Source organism: Lolium rigidum, chromosome 1 (genome assembly GCF_022539505.1).
Source record: "Lolium rigidum isolate FL_2022 chromosome 1, APGP_CSIRO_Lrig_0.1, whole genome shotgun sequence".
NCBI classification, from domain to species: Eukaryota; Viridiplantae; Streptophyta; class Magnoliopsida; order Poales; family Poaceae; genus Lolium; species Lolium rigidum.
This window is the reverse complement of record NC_061508.1, coordinates 324677786-324693652: the sequence shown is the minus strand read 5'-3', so window position 1 is coordinate 324693652 and position 15867 is coordinate 324677786. Positions and strand designations below refer to the sequence as shown.

Below are 15867 nucleotides of genomic sequence, written 5' to 3'. Positions count from 1 at the left end.
TTTCTTCGGGAGGTTGACTTGACTTGGATAAAACAGATTTGTTCAGTTTCTCACATAACCTGGAAATAGAGAGATTCATGGCAATGCGTGGTGCAGATCGGTCTTGTCCTTCACTCACTCGAACTCATGTACCCATTCATGCAGACAGATCAAACGATTTTACTAGTAATTCTAGGAGTTGTGGAATCTTGACAGATCACTCTGAATCTAGTTTCTACTGCGCGGTAGGTAATACTCGCAGGAACAGAACATTAACAAGAAACACGAGATGGCCAGAATGATGGATCGACTGAAACTGATGAACTAGGGTGTTGATCGTCACGCAATTCTCACGTCGGCTTGAGGTCCTGGAACATGCAGTCCCACTTGATCTCGCCTCTTCCGGTGGCGGCGGCGGCGCCGCCGTCGGAGCTCTGCTCCTCCTCGCCGCCGCTCGCGTCTTCCTCCTCCTCATCCTCCTCGTAGGCGCAGTCGTGGAACATGAGGCTTGCCTTCTGCGACGACCCCGACGAGAACCGGACACCACCACCGGCTCCCGTGGCAACGCCGCTGTCCGTGATCATAAGCACCATCTTCTTCACGCCCCTCTTCCGCTGGCGCAAGGCGCCAGCGCGGACCACGACGTCGTCGCTGCCGCTGCAGATCCTCGGCACGACGGTCGTCGACGCCCTGCCGCTGCTGCAGATCCTCGGCACGACGGACGTCGACGCCTTTCCCCCGCCGCCTGCGAGCCGGCGCGCGCACCGGGCGATGCACTTGCCGGCCTTTCGCGCCAGCCGTGCGGTCACGGAGGAGGACAGCGAGTTGGCGGAGGCGGCAGCGGCAGCGGCGTCCTTCCTGGCGAGCTTGAGGATCTCGAGGCGGTGCTTGGCGACGGCGACGCCCATGCTCTTGAGCAGGTCGTGGTCGAAGTCCGGCGCGTCGGCCGGCTCCAGCTCGTTCTCGCTGAAGAGCAGGCCGTACTCGTACGTCGCCGCCGGGGTCAGCCCCGCCTTGGACAGCCACGCGTACCAGTCCATCACTGCCTCTGTGGCTCTGTACACTCTGCTCACAGCTTCTCTGAGTGATCGATCTCCCTCTTCACTTGTAAGTGCGGCTGCTCTTGATTCGTGTCGGATCTTTATAGAAAGGAAGCTGAGTTAGCTGCACGGGTGAGCTCACATGCACGCAGTGCGCCGGCCGGCAAAAGGATTACTGCCGCTGCCCGCTGTTGCCTCTACGGCTATAACGCGTGAAACATTAGTTGCGATGTGTGTATCTTGAAGCGTCGGATCTTGTGCATCAGTACACGAGATCGATCTGAAGATCCAACATTATGTACAGGGGCACTGGCAACACCACATCCTGCCGAGGCAAAAAAAGGTGCAAAGAAAGAGATGGGTCGGGATTTTACTATCTAAAGCTGTCAGGCCGATCTGATGCAAATCCCTGTAGGGGTAGAGTGGCTCCTCACATGCCCCTGCAAAGGTGGTGCCAGTTGAAGGCTTTCCTTGTCTGCTTATCATTGCTTACATGTAGGTTTGTTTATTACTAAGTGGGAGCAACCCTGCCTGTGTCTTTCTTACAATTCAGTTTCGTTAATCCAGTTCAGACACCGAGGCAGCAGATAAGATAGATGGATTGTGTTAAGGCGACGAGCAAGCATAATTCGAGGCCGAGAAGGACGAGAGGAAAGCGATGGCAGTGGCGACAAGGTCACATGGTCGGCCATAACCCATAAGCTAGGGGCCTACGTTTTCTTTTACTGCAACTGTTGTTTAATTGAGATCAAAGCGTGTTCAAAAAAAATTGAGATCAAAGGTTACACAAGATTTCAACTCAACCATTTGGGAGAAATGCACATGTCCCGTGCATGTATGCACCTTTAATTTTTGAGTGGTTACTTTGACGTTAGGATATGTAACATGGAACAATGTCTACTCACCACTAGCACTCTCTCATCTCTATTAGTACACACATCCTATTTTTTCATGCACAAATTTGAATTATATGTGTTCGAATGAATATCTACATAACAATTTGTTCAAATTAACATGTATTTTTATTCTATGATGTTTCAAACAAGCTCAAAATTAACAAAATTCAAAACCCGAATTCCAAATCACAGTGAAAGGTTATGATTCACACAATGAAACATCATGATTCATAATGAAACACATTCGATGTTTTTATCTTGTTTCTCATCCATGTATTTTATGGTTTGAAACCTAAGAAAGTTAACAATTATTTTTCTTACTATATGATGAACAAAGTTTGAAACACAGCATGAAATAGACTATTTTAAAATTGTTTCAGGAGGTGTCATTAAGTTATTCCAAGTTTCGCCAGGTTACAAAAGTCGGTTTTGTTTTTTGGTGCTCCCTTCGCTAGAAACCCAAATATTCAAACGGGCTAAACTACACTTCTCATTGAAAAAAGGCAAAATTAAGCTTTCATCACGCAACCTTCGTGTTGTGCTACGTGGTACCGTCAGCGGGCCCTACTAGAAAACGGGCCTTTAGTCCCGGTTGGTAAGGGGCTTTAGTCCAGATGTGCAACTGGAACTAACAAAATAAGCCTGGTGACCGGGTGTATACGTGAGCACGCATCCATTGGCTGACACGTGTCACATTTAGAAATCCCATGTTACCATCATTGTTGGGTTAACAAACTACATCAGCACTAACAACACACCCAAATCACATTTTTAGCAATCCCCTGTTATCAATCATTGAAATGCGGGACCCGCAGCCCACTCCAAGTACGATTAGCGATGCATAAGACAACGTCAAGGCAACAGACCGAATTGACGAGAACCGAATCTCAAAGCAGATCGTGCGGCATCTAGAGGGTGCTCACGTATACACCTAGTCACCAAATCCACTCTCCTGGAACTAAAGCCCCCCTCCCTTTAGTTCCGGTTGTGTTGCGAACAGGGACTAAAGGCCCCTCCAATGTGTGTTGCGGACTTGCGGGGGTGCGTCGGGGCGAAGGACCTTTAATCCCGGTTTGTAACACCAACCGGGACTAAAGGCCATGACAACTATTTTTTATTCAATTTTTTTCCAATCCCTCTTACTTTCTATTTTTTCTTCAAAATTTATAGTATTTCATTTATTTGGCAAGTTTAGTCTCTAACTAGACTTAATCTCAGGTCAAATTGCTCACTCGTGGTCAAACTTCCTGCTTAGTCTGCTTCAACACTAGCATGCTTAACTTCTCAGTTCCTTCCATCACGCTTCCAAATGCTTTGCACGTATGTTATTGATATTAGTATCATATCAATCCTTTTAACCTCTTGGTCACGATATCACACTTCTTTATTGTTTGAATTCCAAATAATTCTTTTAATAAACAAATATAATGATGTAATAATAATCTTGAATAAATAAATAATAATAATATTTTATTTTTTTCTATTTTTTTGGAAAACCTAAAATCCTGAATTTTTTCATACTTTCCTTTGGCAGTTTGAGAATCTAAAAGTTGGCTAACTGGGTAAACCCTGGTGAATTGGATGTAACTTTTCGCGTAGATACATTTTCATATATTAAACGGTTTTTTTTAGTTTGTATGCAAGTAGAAATTTCATTTTACCGATACATGACGCAATTTTGCAAAAAAAAGTATCAATTTCTTTTGTATTTTACAAAGCTAAAAAAAAGCGATCCATGTGAGGGGAGGGGGGCGGAGCCAAAAAAAACCCAGAAAACCTTTAATCCGGGTCCGTGTCTCCAACCGAGACTAAAGGGTAGACCTTTTATCTCGGTTAGTAACACCAACCGGGAATAAAGGTTTCGCACCAGTGGCAACCCACCGCAGCCCCTTTTGTCTAACTGAAACTAAAGATTCCGTTACGAACCGGGACTAAAACCTTTTAGCGTCCTAGCCGTTGGAACCGGAATTAATGCTCATATTAGCTCCGGATCATAAACGTCCGATATTAATGCTTCAGACAACTTCAAACGAAAGGCCTAATTTCTATTAGTAGGGGTTAAATGATTTGCCCGTCGAGGCGTCGACCCACGCCTTGGGTTAACTAATCTGACCATGTACGGAACTACGGATCATTAAGTGCACCCGTCTGGTCTGGCCGGCAGCTCAAAGTGTTTTGTTGTGTTATCATGACCCGCATCACAGGTTGCTCCCATAATTCTTTCTTTTATGAAGTATACTGTAGTTGTTAACTTTGACCAAGGCACATACATTTTTTTTTGAACATAAAATATTTTATTCAACTTAAGTGCATTTTACAGAGATAAGTGTGAAAGGATCCACGCTAGATACAGAAAGGATGTCCCTGCCAGGACATTGACCTGCTTCGGAGCATAAGCATCGAATAGCCAAAGAAGTATTCTGAATTCTAAGAGCTAAACGAGCCTGATGGTCTGCTTTGAAATTTTTACACCTATTAATATGAGCTATTTTTTTGCAGCAAAATGATGGAGAAGCCTGGATTGCTGCAAGATGTGGCCTGTTCTCCCAGTGTCCTGGAGCTTTGAATACAGTTGGAGATGCTGCCGCCGATGCTAACACTGAATTGTCAGTGTAATAGTAAGGATCCTGAATCTGTAGAAGATCTGCTAGCCTTGTTGCTAGAAGCAGCCCATATGTCTCTGCTTGTAGAGGCGAGGAAGCTGGCGGAGAGAGCGCTGCAACATGTAGTTGCCGGAGGTGTTGATTGTCATGCATGTGTATGATGACGCCAAGTCCAGCTCGGGTCTTGTCTTGCCCTGTTTGTCTTTTCCAGGCCGCGTCACAATAGATGACATTCCCTGTGAAATAATCATCATGCTGAGCTTGAGGAATTGGGGGAAGCGTTTGGATTGGCTCTTGTATGTTCTTGTTTCCTTGCTGATGTGAGGAGTTGTTGTCTTCTAGATTCATTCCCTTGATTATAGCATTTGATGTTGCATATATCTGAGAAGGTCTGCTTGCTTTCCTGCAAAATAGAGTATCGTTTCGTGCTTTCCAAAGACACCACAAGAATGTGTAAAGTGTACTAACATTTATTTCTGGATGTTGAGAAGTGAGTAAAGTTTGAATCATATCAGTGACTGATGGATGATGCTGAGCAACAAATTCAGTTTTAATGAACCAAGGATAACAGTACCATGCTGCCTTAGAAAAAGGGCACAAGAATTGACCAAGGCACATACATAGTGATTGCGTGACACTATGATACCTTAAAAACACTAAAGAACAAAATAGAACTTAATTACGTCTCTAACTGAGTTAAGCCATATGATATAATGCTCGGGCCAATAGCTCCTATGCGACGTCTTTACTCACTATTGAAAATAAAACGATGTTGTTCGTAGGAATAGTCCCCATGCGATGCTCTTGACGACGCAAACAGCTAGCATACGACACTTCTCTTAAACAGCAGTAGACATCTTATCAACTCAGATCACATGGGCTGAGCGGGACCCACAACTTATCCACATCAGCACAGGACACCTCCGAGTGCGGGATCTACCTCTTGTCCACCTCACCGCGGGACCCACAACTTATCCACCTCACTGCATGGGACCCACAACTCTCAGCTGGTACAAAACAGAGCCGCCTCGCCCCGCGCCGGAGCAATCCCCGACCGTTGCATCCTCCTCTGCATCCTCTCTTCCCCCTTCTTCTTCGACGATGATGCACGGCAACGCCGACAGACGATGTCGAGCTCCTCTTTCGCCTCCCAGCTCAAATGGCCACGCTACGCTCCAGTGCCGTTGGGCAGCTGCCCTGATTGCCCACGGACGGCGCCCCTGAAGAGGCTGGTCACCATGAGCGACAAGAATGGCAACGCCGGGCGTGAGTTTCTCAAATGCGAGATTAAAGCAGAGCCAGGGAAGGTGGGATCTGAGTTTCCCCTCTGCCAATTTCATTAGTTTTTTCTCAATTTTGCGTTTTCATCCGATTTGGGAATTAGGGTTATTTTTTATTTTTTTAGGATCTGGCGAAATGCACGCATTTTGAGTGGATTGATGAGTACATCAGGAGGATTAAGATGGAGGCGCAACCCTGGGGTTCAATTTTCCGTCAGCGGTGAAGCAATTGGGATCTGCTGCTACGGTGGGGAAATCGGAAGGGGTTGAGGAAGAGATGGCGGTGAAGGAGTTGAAGAAGATCAACAAGCAGCTAGTGAAACTTGTCAATTTGAAAAAGCAGGATAATTTGATGGCCGGGCTATTTTATTTTTGTGTAATTTCTCTCAGCTTTATCTCTTGATCATTAGCCGTTAGACATGCTTTGTAATCAGTAATGAGATTGATCTTATGCTTTGTATTCAGTGTTCAATCAAATGCAACAATAGTTTGGCAAAACTACCATGTTGTTCAGGCCCAATAGTGCGTTTTCAGGTCCAATACGGTCGCTTCTTATAAGTGTTTGTAATAGTGGTTCAAATTTAAATTTGAATTTGAATATGAATTTGTAATATTACTGAGTATTTTTATAAGTGTTTTTAGTGGAAGGTAGTACTCCCTCCGTTACTTGATGTATAGTTTTTCCAAAAAAAGCTCCAAAATATAAGGTGTACTGCGTATAACCACTCAGTTGGACTTAGCTCATCCAAACTCCTCTATTTAGGGGTAATCTTGCCCAAAACTCGTGTAAGTTGCTCTTAATGTGCGTTTCTTAATTTCCGTGCCAAGAACTATACACCCTATATTTAGGAACGGAGAGAGTAGTACTAAGCATTTGAATTTGTCATAAAACAAGGAAATAGATAAAAATACATTAAAATAGACAAAAACATTAAAACACTAATAATAGTAGCATTACGATATATAGTGTCGTGTCACGACATGAACACGTACATAGTAGGCTTGTTACACATAGATAAAACACATAAAAATATAAAAATAGTACTGGGCTGGCCCCACCCCAACCCCTAGCTAGCCATGGCATCGATCTGGCGGCCATCCTCGCCGCCGGGAGGCTGGCCTACTACCCGCCCGCCTATGGCCACCACCCCGCTGCGATCCAGTCTCCCTCCTCGCCGCCATCTGGGCCGATCTGATCGCGACATAACGCTCCTCCCGGAAGCGTGCCTCCCGACGAGCCTCCCTTTCCCGGCGGGCCTCCGCCTCGGCGCGCCTCTTCTTTGCTGCGTCCCGCCGCGCCTCACGAGCTTCTTGGCGAGCCTCCCGACGTTCCTGCTCCTCCCACCACTTGTCGGTGGGGGGGGGGGGGAGGGGGTGACGATGCTGTTCGGCTCGGGGTTGTGGACGAAGACGTCGGTTGACTCCTCCTTGGGGGACTCGGAGTCGGAGCGGTTGGCGGTGCGTCGCCCGCCTCCGCCCCGCCCGCCTCACCCGCGTAGGGCTCGCTTCTTCGGTGGCGACCACTTATACCAATGCTTCTTTTTAGGGTGGTTGTCCTCGTCGCTCACCTCGTCGGAGGATCTGCCGAAGGGTGGGTGGTACGACATGGTGTCTAGGCTTGGCTTATGGAATATGATGAAGAACATGAAGTTGAGGCGCACTATTTATTTACCCGGGGCGAGGAAGTTGAGGCGTAGTGATTTAATGGGGTGAAATGAAGCCGGTTGATGAAGCTACGTGGGAAAGCGTAGGAAGTAAATGGTAAGGTGTGCTAGGCGATGGCAGCCGCGTGCTCTACGCTGCGCTGTGCGCGATCAGAGCGATCAATGCTTTGAATGAAAATAGCTCCGATGCGACGTCCCCTGCATGCATGCGTGCATTGCACGGCTGGCCTGCCCTCATCTGCATCGACACAATGCGCTCCTCTGCGTCGACACGGCGGACCGACGAGTGTTTCCTTTCCATGGTATTAATTGGACGTGCATCTTCCCTCTTAACTTGACGCCACATCAGTCCGTAGATTTAGAATTAGTCGCTAGTTATTGCCGCTCCTAAGCGAAGGGAAAAACCAAATAAAAGGGGAGAAAATTACGGTGCAATTAAGGGCATGAAAAATGGTTGATAAGACCGTATTATTTTAACCATGCCATGTAATGTTGATATAACAACAAAACATTATATACAATGGGTTATTTTTTAGTGTTATGTCTAGTAATGAGAAATCCCTAAATATGTGTTGAGAGAGATTGTTGCTAAGAGATGAGCTAAGAGAAGGCCCATTATACATGCCCTAAGTGGGTTTAGGGCTTAGGGTTTAGGGTTTAGGTTTAGGGTTTATCCTACGTGGCAGTGCTAAGATATCACCATTGCACCCTAAGCCTAAACCCTAACCCTAAACCCTAATCCCTAAGCCTAAGTGGGTTTAGAGCTTAGGGTTCAGGGTTTAGGGTTTGGGTTTTGGCCTTAGGGCTTAGGGTTTAGGGTTTAGGGTTTGGGTTTATGCTTAGGGATTAGGGTTTAGGGTTCGGGTTTAGGCTTAGGGTTTAGGCTTAGGGTTTATCCTACGTGGCAGTGCTAAGATATCACCATTGTACATGCTCTAAGTGGCATTGCCAAAATATAACCATTGTTGCTAAGAGATGATCAATTATCGTACGTGGCATCGCCAAAATATAACCATTGTACATGCCCTAAGAGATTTAATGTCTCTCACCGAATTCTAGGCGACGAGTTGGTACGACGCTGAAAAGGTTGGGAGCAGCGCATGCGTGGAAGGTCTAGATGGGCCCGTGAGCTAGGTGTTGACGCGGCGCCGGCCAGCTGGCATTTCCCTGTCTCTCGCGAGCTGTACTCGAAGCGCTGAGAGAAACAAAAGAAGTCAATCACGTGGAAGAATGAGTGCTGCCGCGGATCGGGCATGAGTCCTTCTAGAATCCATGATCGGACGACAGAGGCTACCTCAATCAACGGTGTACGCTGCAAGCTGAGCTTCCCACGGATCGGGTTGAGGTTTCCTTCTAGAAGACTAGATCGGATGGACAGCGTAGCGCGTTAGGGTTAGATCTGCGGCTGACATTGGTTAATAGGGTTAGCTGGTCAACAAACGGGGTTTTGAGGGGTTTAGCTGAAAATTGAAATGAGGCTAGAAAATTCAAAAAAATCATAAAAATGTGAAACCAACTCTCATAGTCTTCTTATGTCATATACTAACCATATAAAATGATAAACAAGGTGTTCATGGCATTAAACAAAAAATCACGTAAGGAATGTCATATCTCCAACAGTGTCCTATGAAGTCTAAGGATTGAAGAGAATGGTTTGAACTCTGAATCATGAAATTGAACAAAAATTGGGGAATAGCTTCATTTTGGAGTAAGTAAGAAGGATCCAGGCTTAGTTTTCCATTTTCATTTTTCAAACTTGTTCAAATCATGGTCAAACCTCAGTTTGGCTTAAGTTTGACTAAAATTGAAATGAGGCTATAAAATTAAAAAAATGAGAAAAATGTGAAACCAACTCTGATAGTCTTCTTATGTCATATACTAACCATATAAAATGATAAACAAGGTGTTAATCGCAACCTTCCCGTCCGAGCGTCTGCGAGGGGTTTCAAACTAGAGGGAGGGGAAAACTGAGCAAAAGTTAAGCGGCTGGGGAAAACTGAGTACAACTAACGAACGAGGGGCACGAAAATTTGAAATGAGGATATATGATGTCTACGGGTGCTTCTATTCTTGTAGACAGTGTTGGGCCTCCAAGAGCAGAGGTTTGTAGAACACCAGCAAGTTTCCCTTAAGTGGATCACCCAAGGTTTATCGAACTCAGGGAGGAAGAGGTCAAAGATATCCCTCTCATGCAACCCTGCAACCACAAAGCAAGAAGTCTCTTGTGTCCCCAACACACCTAATAGGTGCACTAGTTCGGCGAAGAGATAGTGAAATACAAGTGGTATGAATGAATATGAGCAGTAGTACGGCGCTAGAAAAGTGCTGGCGTGCAGTTGATGGTAGTAATATTGCAGGAAGTAAACATGTAACAAAACAGTAAACAAGCAGCGATAGCAGTATTTAGGAACAAGGCCTAGGGATCATACTTTCACTAGTGGACACTCTCAACATTGATCACATAACAGAATAAATAAATAGATGCTAGACTCTACACCCTCTTGTTGGATGATGAACACCACTAACTCGTGTAGGATTACACGAACCCTCAATGCCGGAGTTAACAAGCTCCACAATATTCAATGTTCATATTTAAATAACCTTAGAGTGCATAACAGATCAACATAACCAAACCAAGTACTAACATAGCATGCACACTCGTCACCTTCACACTACGAAAGGAGGAATAGATCACATCAATACCATCATAGCAATAGTTAACTTCATAATCTACAAGAGATCACAATCATAGCCTACGCCAAGTACTACACGATGCACACACTCGTCACCATTACACCGTGCGGGAGGAATAAACTACTTTAATAACATCACTAGAGTAGCACACGGATAAATTGTGATACAAAACACATTGCAATCATAAAGAGATATAAATAAGCACTTCACTATGCCATTCATAACGGTGAATAAGTATTCTGTGAAATATAGCCTAAGAGACCCACACGGTGCACACACTCGTCACCTTTACACACGTGGGACAAGGAGTCTCCGGAGATCACATAAGTAAAATCCACTTGACTAGCATAATGACATTTAGATTACAAGCATCATCATATGAATCTCAATCATGTAAGGCAGCTCATGAGATTATTGTATTGAAGTACATAGGAGAGAGATGAACCACATAGCTACCGGTACAGCCCCGAGCCTCGATGGAGAACTACTCCCTCCTCATGGGAGACAAGCAGCGTTGATGAAGATGGCGCCGGTGTTGATGGAGAAGCCTTCCGGGGCACTTCCCCGTCCCGGCGGCGTGCCGGAACAGAGACTCCTGTCCCCCAGATCTTGGCTTCGCGATGGCGGCGGCTCTGGAAGGTTTTCTCTGGTTTCGTCGAACGTGGTAGGGTTTTCGCGACGGAGACTTTAAGTAGGCGGAAGGGCAGGTCAAAGGGCGTCACGGGGGCCCCACACAACAGGGCCGCGCGGGCCCCTTGCTGGCCGCGCCGCCCTAGTGTGGCGGCGCCCCGTGGCCCCACTTCGTCTCCCCTCCGGTCTTCTGGAAGCTTCGTGTAAAAATAGGCTCCTGGGCGTTGATTTCGTCCAATTCCGAGAATATTTCCTTTGTAGGATTTCTGAAACCAAAAACAGCAGAAAACAGCAACTGGCTCTTCGGCATCTTGTGAATAGGTTAGTTCCGGAAAACGCATAAATATGACATATAATGTGTATAAAACATGTAGATATCATCAATAATGTGGCATGGAACATAAGAAATTATCGATACGTCGGAGACGTATCAGCATCCCAAGCTTAGTTTCTGCTCGTCCCGAGCAGGTAAACGATAACAAAGATAATTTACGGAGTGACATGCCATCATAACCTTGATCATACTATTGTAAAGCATATGAGATGAATGCAGCGATTCGAAGCAATGATGAAGATAATGAGTAAACAAATGAATCATATAGCAAAGACTTTTCATGAATAATACTTTCAAGACAAGCATCAATAAGACTTGCATAAGAGTTACTCATAAAGCAATAGATTCAAAGTAAAGGCATTGAAGCAACACAAAGGAAGATATAAGTTTCAGCGGTTGCTTTCAACTTCAACATGTATATCTCATGGATAATTGTCAACACAAAGTAATATAACAAGTGCAATAGGTAAACATGTAAGAATCAATGCACACAGTTGACACAAGTGTTTGCTTCTAAGACAGAAAGAAGTAGGTAAACTGACTCAACAATAAAGTAGAAGATAGGCCCTTCGCAGAGGGAAGCAGGGATTAAATCATGTGCTAGAGCTTTTTAAGTTTTGAAATCATATAGAGAGCATAAAAGTAAAGTTTTGAGAGGTGTTTGTTGTTGTCAACAAATGATAGTGGGCACTCTAACTACCTCATCAACCAGACTTTCAAGAGCGGCTCCCATGAAGGACGTTATCTCTACCAGCAAGGTAGATCATCCCTCTTCTCTTTTGTTTACACATGTATTTTAGTTTCATTATTTATGGATGACACTCCTCCCAACCTTTTGCTTACACAAGCCATGGCTAACCGAATCTTCGGGTGCCTTCCAACATTCACATACCATGAAGGAGTGTCTATTTGCAAAATTAAGTTGCTTACTGATAGATCAGGGCAAAACACGTGAAGAGAATTATTAATGCAAGTTAATTAATTGGGGCTGGGAACCCCATTGCCGACTCTTTTTGCAAAATTATTGGATAAGCGGATGAAGCCACTAGTCCATTGTGAAAGTCTCGTCAAAAGTAAATGACAAGATCGAAAGATAAAACACCACATACTTCCTCATGAGCTATAAAACATTGACACAAATAAGAGATAATAGCTTTTGAATTGTTTAAAGGTAGCACATGAAGTATTTGCTTGGAATGGCAGAGAAATACCATGTGGTAGGTAGGTATATGGTGGACACAAATGGCATGGATTTGGCTCAAGGATTTGGATGCACGAGAAGAATTCCTCTCAATACAAGGCTAGGCTAGCAAGGTTGTTTGAAGCAAACTCAAGTATAAAACGGTGCAGCAAGACTCACATATGAACATATTGTAAGCATTATAAGACTTTACATCGCCTTCCTTGTTGTTCAAACACCTTAACCAGAAAATATCTAGACTCTAGAGAAACTAATCATGCAAACCAAATTTTAACAAGCTCTATGTAGTTATTCATTAATGGGTGCAAAGTACATGATGCAAGAGCTTAAACATGATCTATATGAGCACAACAATTGCCAAGTATCACATTATTCAAGACATTATACCAATTACCACATGTAGCATTTTCTGTTTCCAACCAAATAACAATGAACGAAGCAGTTTCAACCTTCGCCATGAACATTAAGAGTAAAGCTAAGAACACATGTGTTCATATGCAACAGCGGAGCGTGTCTCTCTCCCACACAAGCATGTATTTATTCAGAGAATGAAAATAACAAAACAAAAATAAAAGCACACAGACGCTCCAAGTAAAGCACATAAGATGTGACCGAATAAAAATATAGTTTCAAGAGAAGAAACCTGATAAGTTGTCGATGAAGAAGGGATGCCTTGGGCATCCCCAAGCTTAGACGCTTGGGTCTTCTTAAAATATGCAGGGATGAACCACGGGGGCATCCCCAAGCTTAGAGCTTTCACTCTTCTTGATCACATTGTATCATCCTCCTCTCTTGACCCTTGAAAACTTCCTCCACACCAAACTCAAAACAACTCATTAGAGGGTTAGTGCATAATCAAAAATTCACATGTTCGGAGGTGACACAATCATTCTTAACACTTCCGGACATTGCCCAAAGCTACTGGAAGGTAATGGAACAAAGAAATCCACCCAACACAGCGAAAGAAGCAATGCGAAATAAAAGGCATAATCTGTCAAAACAGAACAGTCCGTAAAGACGAATTTTATTGAGGCACCAGACTTGCTCAGATGAAAATTCCCAAATTTAATGAAAGTTGCGTACATATCTGAGGATCACTCACGTAAATTGGCATAATTTTCTGAGTTACCTACGGAGAATTAGGCCCAGATTCGTGACAGCAAGAAATCTGTTTCTACGCGAGTAATCCAAATCTAGTATGAACCTTACTATCAAAGACTTTACTTGGCACAACAATGCAACAAAATTAAGATAAGGAGAGGTTGCTACAGTAGTAACAACTTCCAAGACAGAAATACAAAATAAAAGTACTGTAACAAAATAAACACATGGGTTATCTCCCAAGAAGTTCTTTCTTTATAGCCATTAAGATGGGCTCAGCAGTTTTAATGATGCACTCGCAAGAAATAGAAGTTGAAGCAAAAGAGAGCATCAAGAGGCAAATTCAAAACAAATTTAAGTCTAACATGCTTTCTATGCATAGGAGTTTTGTAAATAAACAAGTTCATGAAGAAAAAAGTAACAAGCATAGGAAGATAGAACAAGTGTAGCTTCAAAAATTTCAGCACATAGAGAGGTGTTTTAGTAACATGAAAATTTCTACAACCATATTTTCCTCTCTCATAATAACTTTCAGTAGCAACATGAGCAAACTCAACAATATAACTATCACATAAAGCATTCTTATCATGAGTCTCATGCATAAAATTATTACTCTCCACATAGGCATAATCAATTTTATTAGTTGTAGTGGGAGCAAATTCAACAAAGTAGCTATCATTATTATTCTCATCATCAAATATAGGAGGCATATTGTAATCATAATCAAATTTATCCTCCATAACGAGGCGATACTAAAATACCAATATCATTATAATCATCATAAATAGGAGGCAAAGTATCATCAAAGTAAATTTTCTCCTCAATGCTTGGGGGACTAAAAATATCATGCTCATCAAAGCCAGCTTCCCCAAGCTTAGAATTTTCCATATCATTAGCAACAATGGTGTTCAAAGCGTTCATACTAATATGTTCCATAGGTTTTTTAATTTTCGCATCAAACCATCCATGTCTTAAATCAGGAAATAGAATAAGAAGCTCATTGTTGTCCATTATGCCTAACTAGTGTAAACAAGAAACAAAAAGATGCAATTGCAGGATCTAAAGGAAATAGCTTCGAGCACAAACACAACGGCGGCAACAGAAAAGTACTTAGTTACCTGGGACCGGAGTATGAGTGCCTTTTACCTTTCCTCCCGGCAACGGCGCCAGAAAAGTGCTTGATGTCTACGGGTGCTTCTATTCTTGTAGACAGTGTTGGGCCTCCAAGAGCGAGAGGTTTGTAGAACAGCAGCAAGTTTCCCTTAAGTGGATCACCCAAGGTTTATCGAACTCGGGGAGGAAGAGGTCAAAGATATCCCTCTCATGCAACCCTGCAACCACAAAGCAAGAAGTCTCTTGTGTCCCCAACACACCTAATAGGTGCACTAGTTCGGCGAAGAGATAGTGAAATACAAGTGGTATGAATGAATATGAGCAGTAGTACGACGCCAGAAAAGTGCTTGCCGGCGTGCGGTTGATGGTAGTAATATTGCAGGAAGTAAACATGTAACGAACGAGTAAACAAGCAGCGATAGCGATATTTAGGAACAAGGCCTAGGGATCATACTTTCACTAGTGGACACTCTCAACATTGATCACATAACGAGAATAAATAAATAGATGCTAGACTCTACACCCTCTTGTTGGATGATGAACACCACTAACCGTGTAGGATTACACGAACCCTCAATGCCGGAGTTAACAAGCTCCACAATATTCAATGTTCATATTTAAATAACCTTAGAGTGCATAACAGATCAACATAACCAAACCAAGTACTAACATAGCATGCACACTTGTCACCTTCACACTACGAAAGGAGGAATAGATCACATCAATACCATCATAGCAATAGTTAACTTCATAATCTACAAGAGATCACAATCATAGCCTACGCCAAGTACTACACGATGCACACACTCGTCACCATTACACCGTGCACGAGGAATAAACTACTTTAATAACATCACTAGAGTAGCACACAGATAAATTGTGATACAAAACACATTGCAATCATAAAGAGATATAAATAAGCACTTCACTATGCCATTCATAACGGTGAATAAGTATTCTGTGAAATATAGCCTAAGAGACCCACACGGTGCACACACTGTCACCTTTACACACGTGGGACAAGGAGTCTCCGGAGATCACATAAGTAAAATCCACTTGACTAGCATAATGACATCTAGATTACAAGCATCATCATATGAATCTCAATCATGTAAGGCAGCTCATGAGATTATTGTATTGAAGTACATAGGAGAGAGATGAACCACATAGCTACCGGTACAGCCCCGAGCCTCGATGGAGAACTACTCCCTCCTCATGGGAGACAGCAGCGTTGATGAAGATGGCGGTGGTGTTGATGGAGAAGCCTTCCGGGGCACTTCCCCGTCCCGGCGGCGTGCCGGAACAGAGACTCCTGTCCCCCAGATCTTGGCT

At 43.7% G+C, this 15867-nt stretch overlaps 1 protein-coding gene across 1 annotated transcript; it reads right to left on the bottom strand.

Moving 5' to 3' along the window:
- Positions 1-329: 329 nt before the first annotated feature.
- Positions 330-1019, bottom strand: LOC124684309. Its single transcript, XM_047218651.1, has 2 exons — positions 703-1019; positions 330-669 (listed from the first exon to the last, which is right to left on the bottom strand). Exons 1-2 carry the CDS (start codon positions 1017-1019, stop codon positions 330-332), a joined length of 657 nt encoding a protein of 218 aa, XP_047074607.1.
- Between the last annotated feature and the right edge of the window lie 14848 nt (positions 1020-15867).